At 31.9% G+C, this 9,886-nt stretch overlaps 1 protein-coding gene across 5 annotated transcripts; it reads right to left on the bottom strand.

Annotated features, from left to right (window-relative positions):
* Positions 1-1,158: 1,158 nt before the first annotated feature.
* Positions 1,159-4,472, bottom strand: LOC133283916 (B3 domain-containing transcription factor VRN1-like). Of its 5 annotated transcripts, none has more exons than XM_061480843.1 (6): positions 4,172-4,472; positions 2,883-3,032; positions 2,220-2,739; positions 1,942-2,025; positions 1,682-1,791; positions 1,159-1,524 (listed from the first exon to the last, which is right to left on the bottom strand). In XM_061480843.1, exons 2-6 carry the CDS (start codon positions 2,958-2,960, stop codon positions 1,279-1,281), a joined length of 1,038 nt encoding a protein of 345 aa, XP_061336827.1. In that variant the 5' UTR covers positions 2,961-3,032; positions 4,172-4,472; the 3' UTR covers positions 1,159-1,278. The 5 variants fall into 5 exon arrangements, with proteins under 5 accessions (XP_061336827.1, XP_061336829.1, XP_061336828.1 ...); XM_061480845.1 differs by having other exon boundaries at positions 1,942-2,019; XM_061480844.1 differs by having other exon boundaries at positions 2,220-2,736.
* Between the last annotated feature and the right edge of the window lie 5,414 nt (positions 4,473-9,886).

Genomic DNA, 9,886 nt, shown 5'->3' with positions numbered 1-9,886 from the left:
AAAAAAGTTATTTGATGGGCCGAAATATTATCAGAAAAATTGGGTTAAATTTTCTGAGTCTATGTTTAGTTGAAGGTAAAATATTGATGAAAAAATGGGATGAAGTTACCAAACTAATCCTTGACTAAATACAAAGAAGACTCTCTCTAACTTTCTTTTGGCACTTTTTTTGAGAAGGGATATTTATGCCCATTGCTTTTTTCCCTACTTTTTAGTTTGATGGGGTAATAAGAATACCACCCTTTAGGTGGTATTATGAGATGGCAAAATTTTTCATTTTCACACACAAACTGTGATTGTTATGCAAATCTGAATGATAAGCAAATTTTTTAAGGGCGCGTTTGGTACGCGACTTTTATGAGAATGCATGGGAAAGCTGAGACGGAGAAATAGTTATACCACGTTTGGTACGCGAGATTCTGAAATTTTCTTGGGCTACACTTCATTCCAGGAAAATGGTCTTGAGTGTTAAATGTGGTTGAAGTTGCGAAGGAAAATTTCCAATTAAAATATGGAATTGTTGGCTTCCCCAGGAAAAGGAAACTGAAGCGGAAAAAAGAAGACCAAAATGACCTTATGTTTTGAATGAAAAGGTAAAGATGAAGTTATTTTCGTAAAATAACTTCACATTCCCACTAAAATTTCATAACCAACCAAACACAAACTCAGTAAAATTAACTTCATCTTTCCGAGAAAATATGAATGTACCAAACAGTTTTTTAATAATGTTCCAATAAAATATATTTCTTGCTATATTCTAGTAATAATTTTTCTTGGATAAATAAAAATTTCTCATCTACCAAACTCCCCCTAAAACTTCCTACCAAACACCCCGGAGAACGAATTACAAATTTTCCTTAGCCTTTGATCTTTTAAAAATTAGGATCAGCCCCTTTTTCCGAAAATTCTAGGACTCTGGATTCAGAAACTAGACACCTGAATCTATGCACCAAATTCGAAATTTTAGGTTAAATACAACTCTAGATATGGAGCTTTTGAGATGACTGAACGAAGTCTTTCGAGTCTCAAGGCAACGAAATTATATGGAAATTCAGCCTTCAAGGATGTAATTTAAGTCTCGATTTGTTATGCTAACTTAGATAAACGAAATTAAAACCTATTTATCCTTAGCAACCAATTACAAGCATTAAATGCCAACCAAATATATTTTTAATTTATTCAAAAATAACATTCCAAATCATAATCCACCGCATTCGAGAGGAACGATACATCTTTAAGAGCTAAGATAACAAATGCAAACAGCTCCAATTTTATTGTCTAACAGTGGCCTCTGAAAATATGAACACGAAGCACTGCATCTTCTCTATTGATGAGCTCCAAGACACAAAGCTCTCCACCTAACAATTCACTTTCTCCTGCAAATTGGGACCAACCACTAGACAATATGCCATTGTTGCGTGGATAACCAAGCAACTTTACAGGCCACAATTTCTTTCCAAATTGTAACTTCACAATCTGCGTCTTGTTATTCAAGCACTCTTTGATGAAGGCTCTTGGTACATGCTGCATCAAGTTATATTTTCATCACCATGATGAGATCACAGCCTAACCTAACAGTTAATGTAAGTACAACAAAAACTAGAAGCTTGCTGCTTCCTTGGTATAAATTTTCCATACAGATATATGTATTTAATTTGGTCAGTGCTTAACTTAACCTCACCGGTCTAACTCCCGAGTTAATATTGATTGTGAAAAAGGGATTTTCTGAGGCAAATTTATTAGCTTCATTCAGTGCTCCATTTGTGAAGGGGCAGTGAGTAGCCTTCTCACCTGTGGCATGGCAACAAAACCACTTAGTTAAAGGATTCACTCTGCACAATTTTAAAATATCTATATTTGTATTTTAACTTTAGCTTTTCATAAGGAGTAATAAGATATTAACTACCACTTGGTCACACAGCATTGATGTTTAAGATTTACCTTTTCTGGTAACAACAGTTGTATTTTCAACATCCACAACTCTCTGAGGGTCTAGCCAATTGATTCCCTCTCCTTGAACTGATTCTAAGGAAGAAAGTTACAACCATTTCTATGCAGATCAAACAAAATAATACTTTGAAAGAAAGACCAACTTAGAATTTAACTGTGACTTGGTTTAAAGCTTCATGAACAAGGGTATGTTATGAAAATATGAACACAAAAACTCATGAAATACATGAAATGAAATGAAAAGGATAATCCAATCATGAGATACATACCATCCGATTCTTTCTTTACAGATGAAAATTTAGACTTCTCAAAGTTTGTGCCTTCAGTTTGGACATGCTGAGGCAAGTTTTGCTCTGTGGATCTTCTCTTAACATCTCCACTTGCGCCAGTTCTTGATTTTTTACATGGTTGAGGAGAAGGCATTGGTGATTTTTGTCTAGTCTTATGGCATGGTGGTATCTCATCTAAAATTTTAACTGAGTCATCATCACTGATCTGGTCAAGGTTGTACTGTACATCTTGAGAGACATGCAGAGGATAATCTATTTCAAGGGTACTCTTGTCAAATATGTGTACCTCAAAATGACAAGTTTGCTTGTATTCAAACAACACCAAATGACCATGATCTAGAGAGTAATATGTAGCAAATTCTTTCCAACCCTTTTGAAGCCAAATATCACCATCATGTTTAGTCCAAAATACTTCCCATTCAGTGCCATCTGGAGGTTTGAGAAACATTGGGTTTGACATGTCACCACCATATTTCCTAACGAAATTGTATGGAATCTTCTGCAAAGAACTTTCTGTTAGCATGCATAATGAAGTTACAGGCATAACAGAGAAATTCAAATGTACCTCACAATAAAAATCCAAAAAAAAAAAAAAATGAAAATATACGGAGAGAAAAAGGAGTTGAAGGAAAGAATGTTTACAAGCTTTCCATCTGCAAGACTTGTTCCAGGAATAATCTTGAAGAAAAGGATTGGAGTGGGGTGAGGGTGCTTACTCATGGATGTTGCTACTTGTTTTCCACCCTCTCTCTGTGTGTATGCTTAGTGGCAACAACTAGTAGATTTTATGATCTGTGATCAGTTGAGTCAAATAGTAAGATTTTATTACCTTCACGAGACATTGGTCAAAATTTTGAATTCCCTCAAAATCCTCAAGTTTTATAATTGATCCCTAGGAGATGACATAAGAGTACCTCCTAGATATCAATTACCATTTTATAATTTTCAAACATATTTGCCCTACAATGGCCAAACCAAACATTTTAGGGCATCTAACATATACCAAGCTTCAAGTGGCCAACAACTTAGTTCATCCTATTCCAAGATATTCCATAGGCCTTCAACATCCTTTAAAACAACATGAATTATATTTATTTTCAACATGTATTCCCCTAGCATGGCCGAACCACACCCTAGGGAGTTCCATCAATTTCCTATGCTTTCCAATGGTTACCAATTAGTTCACCTTCATTATACTACCCAATGACTATTAATTAGTGCCAATGCCGAATTAAACAACTTCAGTTACTTATTTCCAAAGAAATGGCCTAAAGGGTATCTTAGAGGGTTATTATGAGTTCTCATGGTTCAAATGACTAATTAATTAGTCTAATTACCTTAACCTAGCTCATAGGTCATACACATCCCTTAAACAACATTCAAACACATTTTCGCCTAATTTTCGACACATATGGCCTAATTAGTGTCATAGGCCATTCACCACATTTTTATGAATTCCTCAACTAACCAATCAATCCATTTAGTATAATAACACCTAGGACATGTTCCCCATTCTTTAAAAGAACTCAAAATACAATTTCCACACCCAAAAATTACATGAAGGCCAAAAATGGTATATATAGGGTTCATGAAGGTTTTCAAAAAAATTTACAACCTTTACTTGGTTCAAACCACTCCGCAACCAATATCACAATATACAATGAGTCTTAACATCATTAATACAACATGGAACACACTTGAACCTTATTTTTACTCATGAAGGCCGAAATGCACATTGGTGGTTTCATGAGAATCTTTCAAACTTTTAACATCACATGCTTTTATACATACTATAACCATACATGAACACATTCCTTCAACACTCAATCAACCATTCATGCTCTTGCAATTTCACCATTCTCTCAAAAATTGTTCATGAAACCCTCACTTGAAACTCAAAAGAATCCACCAATAAAAATGTAGTTTCTTACCTCACCCAAGTCCTAAGCCTCCAAAAGAACAACCTCCAAGCCTTGAATCAACCAAAATTCAACATTTATTTTCGGCCATGAACAGTACCACGAAGGGGAAGATGAGAAAATCTCTTGATTCTAAGCTTTCCAAGGTAAAATGGCTTATGGGTTTTGTTCACAATGATCTAGGCTACAAGTTTCATGTTCAGTGTTTAGTGTTTTGATGTTTAGAATTGAAGAAGAAAAACTTGCACATGGAAGGGAGCAGGACGCTGGTTTGCTGGCTGGACAGGGAGACTGGAAGACAATGAAATGAATAGTGCCTGCCAGGGATATTTCGTAAAAGGGAAATACCATGAGACTTGCTATCTCATGCCATAGATTCAAAATATATAGGACCTACTCTTTAAAAAAAAGTAAAAAAATAAATAAAAGCTAACACGACTTTTGATGTATGACTAGGAGGGGTATGTTATCTCATGTAACATGAGAAAAACATACCCCTTCGTAAAAATTACATCTCATTCAACCAAAGTGCTAAGCGAATATTATTTTTTATTAGATTATCACGCCATATAATTTGTTATGGCTGATAATGAATTATGTGTGTATATAATTTCGTGATATGTAGTCACATTACGTACCAAATTTGTTAGTACTAATAACGAATTTTGTCTAGTTAGCTTTTAACCACGAAAATGTGACATTTGTCAAAAAAATCATTGAAGAACATAATTCGCTATCCATCATAACAAACAAATTATATTGCGTGACAGTCTGATAAAAAATACTATTCGCAATGAATAAATATTTTTCTAAATAATGGCACTTTTGGTCGATTTTCCTCTTTAGTTTGTAGTCAAAATTTTGCATATAAGATATCATTGTAAAAATCGAGATGTCTAGTTTCATATGCCCGAATTTAGAATTCGTGGATATTAACTACACTCCCAAATTCTAATTGTTTATGCACAGCCAATATTTTGTTTTCTGTTGGTCGCCTAAAATTGGCAATTGTGATATTTTAATGATGTGCGTGTGACTGATTGATAAATCATTTAGATATTTATGTAATAACCACCACAATTTTAGTAATAACAAGAGGCTTACGCGAGTCTTCTAGTACAGCATCAACTATCATAGAGGATCGTTCGGCATGAAATTTTAATGTTGTTGGTACATTTCCGCTTTTAAGGTATGTCGTTGTAATGGAAAATATTTTCAGTACTTCACTGTGTATTCGGTGCATCATTTATTAAATATGGAAAAAATGTACATTATTCTTATCTTTATATTTGTTTCTATCCATTCCATACATCAATTGTATCGGAAATAAACTCGTTGTTATGATACATTAATGAGTAATGAACCAGATCGACACGCGACATTACAATTTATTTTTTAAAATTTATTTAATTAAAAATTAAAAGACAAAAAAATATGGTAGAAAGTAAGTACTCATCCTTATTTTTATGTGAAAGTATCAAACTCATCCCCATTCAATGAGTGAAAAATAAACATTAAATTTAATAATGTCAAAATATTTATTTAAAACTTATTTTAATTATAAAAAATAACATTTTTTAATATATCTTCTGGTTCATAGATTACCTGACTTGCCCGGTTTGGATTTGTAAAAATATTTCTTGTAGACAAATTTTAAATAATTGACATAATTAAAATTTATATTTATACATTACATGATTGTTCATCATTAAATTATCAAAAAAATAAAATAAAATAAAAATACTTAATGATATCAATGTCTTTCCAAAGAGAAAAATATCACCTCAAATTATATAACTCTGCTAATGAACATAAAATATTGTTTTTTTTTTTTTTACAGAGAGTGATATAAATGTATTATTTCAGATATTACATGCCCCACATTAAAAAATGTAGGATTTCTTTTCTTCTTCTTTTTGTTTTATTCATAATAACCTAATTTTATTAATTTTAATAAATTATTATTTGTTTGTGAAAAAAGAAATAACTATTTAGATATTGAAAAAAATAACAATAACAATTAAATAAAGGGTTTAATGTTTTTCCAGTCACTAGAGATAAAATTATCTCTATTAAGCATAAAATAATGTTGTTTTGGGTTGGAATATTAAAAAATTAAAATAATAAAAATTAATATATATAATACTAAAATAAATTAAAATTACAAAATTACATTGTTATCAATCTTAAAACAACATCATTTTAAATTCTAGAAGATATATTAAACCTTTAAATGAATCCTCAAGTTATCCCATCGCAGAAGTGATGAAGTTGGGAAGATTAGCTTGTGAGTGCATGCAACTGTAAGTAGGGCCGACAATAAAAAATAAAAGAAGAATTAGAACAAAAAACAATTGAATGAGACTTGAAATGGAACACATTGAAATGGTCAAAATAATTAATGAAATTAATATTTCTCGTATCGTACGAGATAATTTTATTTTTAACACATATATAAAAATACGTGGGATCCAGATCATTTTTTATAGCGCACATAAATTTCACATACTTTCATTTTCTATAACATCAAAATATGTATCCCAATTAAATGGAGAAAAGACAAAATAACCAAATAAAGTTTCGCAGTAATGCAAAATTTTGACCAATATTTCGTAAAGGCAATAAAATTTACTATTTGACTCAACTAATCACACATAATAAAATTTACTAGTTGTTGCCAGTAACCAGACACACAAAGAAATTGGAATTAAAGTATACACCAACATCCATTAGTAACCATCCTCTCCCCACAACAATCCTTTTCTTCAAGATAATTCTTAGAGAAAGTCTCGAAGATGGAAAACTTGTAAACATTCTTTACTTCATCTCATTTTTTTCTCCCTGTATTTTTTTGTTTTTTGGATTTTTATTATGAGGTACATTTGAATATTTCTTTTATGCTTATGAAATTAACTATAAAACAGTGTCACTGTTTGACAAATTTTTTACACAAATATCACGCAAATAGTATTTTTACCATACTGTCAGGCGTCGAAGTTCGCTATGAATGGTAGCGAACTTCGTCGCTAATGATTTTGTGACACATGATATTATTTGTGTGCCACATAGTGTACCAAGTTCGCTATCACTTATAGAGAACTTAGTCTAGTCAGTTTTTCCTGCAAAAGTGTGTCAAATGTCATAAAATTATTGGTGAAAAAGTTCGTTACCAGTCGTAGCAAACTTCGACATGTAATAATCAAATAAATAGTATTGTTTACAGTGACGGAGCCAGCCTCCCGTTGTAGCCCGGGCCAAAAATAAACTTGGTGTCTATTGACTCTAATCCATTTCCCTAATCAAGCCAATGCAAAAAGTGTCGTATAGTTCCTTATTTTTAATACCAAAGTGCAGATTTTTAAAACTAAAAGGTCCATGTCGATGCCGTATAGTTCCGTTGTTCCTCATTTCATATATCACTAATACAACAAAAAATTGCAGATTTTTCGCAAGCTGTAAACCAGAAAAAAATAAACCAATATCATACAATAGTTCCTCATTTTTAATACTCAAAATTTTCAGATGCATTTGAATCACACATTTTTTATTTTTATTTTGCAAATTTTGAATCACAATGCTCAACAACGCTCCAGCCTCCAACATGGATCTTGTAAAAATTGATAATAATATTTAGAGAGAGAGTGTGCCTCACCTTAAAATAATCAAGAGGCACCACCAGAGGTCCAGAGCGCTGCTGATGTGAAGAATCGAAGGAAGAAGAAAGCTAGATTTGAAATTGAAACTGAGAGATAAGGAAAGAAAAGCTCTTGTTTGTCGTATAGCTTTCTGTACAAAGTGCCCACTAGGCTTTTTATAATATTTTTTAATTTTATTAGATATATTTTAATTTTTTTATATAAATAAAAATAGAACACATGACCTAATACAATTTATCCAAATCTCTCAGACTCTCACTTAATATATTTTAATTTTTACCCCAGACCAAATTATAATTTTAATCTGGACCAAATAATAATTAATTATATAATTATATATAGTAAGTACAATTTATTAAAATTTAGGCCCGGGCTTGTTCGTGGCTCCGCCACTGATTGTTCATGTTGTATTTGGATAAAAAATATATCAAACAGTGGCACTTTAATTGATGTTCCTTTAACTATACGTTCTAACAGAAAGTTTTTTGAAGAAGATTCCAAAAAGTTTCATTAGGAAATATGGTGGTGACATGTCAAACCCATTGTTTCTCCCGCCTCCAGATGACACTGAATGTGAAGTATTTTTCAGTATATATGATTGTGACATTTGGCTTGAAAAGGGTTGGAAATAATTTGCTACATATTACTCATTAGATCCTGGTCATATGGTGTTGTTTGAATATAAGAAAACTGGTCATTTTGAGGTACACATTTGACAAGAGTATGTAAGAAATGTCTTATGTGTTTGTGATAAATGCATATGATTTAATAATTAATGAAGGAGCTAAATGATCATTAGCAAATGACTTTTGGGAAGAGATTTCTCGAGTGCTTGATGGGAGTAGTCATATCCATTGGATCTGAAGAGTCACATCTTTTGGATACAAAATTTATATAAAAGATATAAATTTGTTCATTCATTCTCTGATCATTAGAGACGCCTCAAGTGTTCCATCAACAAGGGAGAGCGCATTAAAGAGGGTAAAGAGATTGAAAAAGGTTTCAAGAAAGAGCATTTGAAGAACAAATAATCTTCCGCGATCATGGACAAATATGAGTGCATCTTGACATAAACATAACAATGTGAAAATCATGAATTCTTAAGATCTTTATTTGTGTTCTTTTTATTTAATGTTTTAACGTGAAAAAAATAAAACTAACATGTGGTATCAGAGCATTGTGTTTTAGAATTTATAATTTTCCAATTATGATGTCTGATGTTGATGTATGAAAATGTTATTTTTCTTTAACCCACTATGTTTTTAACAAAACATTGAATTTTACAATTGATGATTACAATATATATATATATATATATATATATATATATTTCTTTTCATTTTTCGTGTTTGAATTAAAAAGTTACGTGACAGTAACTATTGCTGAAACAGTAAATCATTGCCTAAACGGAAAGAAAGACTGAAAACAATGATTGCAAGAAAATGCTATTTCTCTTTTTTGAATTTTATGAACCAAATAACAATAGGGTTCTCCAAGCCTTAAGTAGTCAAAATAAAATAACAAAAAAAAGTAAATAACTATATTTACGTGCAATCAAAGGAGATAACGCATAATTAACACACACTCTAACATAATCTAAGAATAACTAAAAGGGAAATAATTAACGATTATTGAAAAGCCCTAAATTATGGAATAAACTATAAATAGGCTCAAAACTATTGATGCCTATGGCAACGCGACGAGTCTTGCTCAGAAGCCCATTTCGAGTTGGCTATCCAAATTTGAGTCCAATCCAAATCTAGCAATTCGAGTGCATCATCTTCCCCCGCTAGAAAAAGATTTTCCCTCGAATCTGTGTCATCTTCATTAACTTCCTTCAGGTGGTAATTCAGGTGACAATTCTTGTGGCACAATATCACCAAATTCCCTAATTATTGGTAAAACTTGTGAATGAAATTCTTTGATATGCTTGGAATGTTCATCTACATTTGAACTAAACTGCTTGGGAACTAGAAATAATGCGAGTTCTAAGGGAGTAAGAGGACAAAACCCATAGACTATCCCAAAAGGACTATTGCCTGTAGTTTGATTTAATGATCACATATGTGAT

Source organism: Gastrolobium bilobum, unplaced genomic scaffold, assembly GCF_033153095.1.
Source record: "Gastrolobium bilobum isolate Gb01-03AN ecotype WA unplaced genomic scaffold, APGP_CSIRO_Gbil_v1 utg39885, whole genome shotgun sequence".
NCBI lineage: Eukaryota > Viridiplantae > Streptophyta > Magnoliopsida > Fabales > Fabaceae > Gastrolobium > Gastrolobium bilobum.
This window is presented reverse-complemented; position numbering and strand designations above follow the sequence as displayed.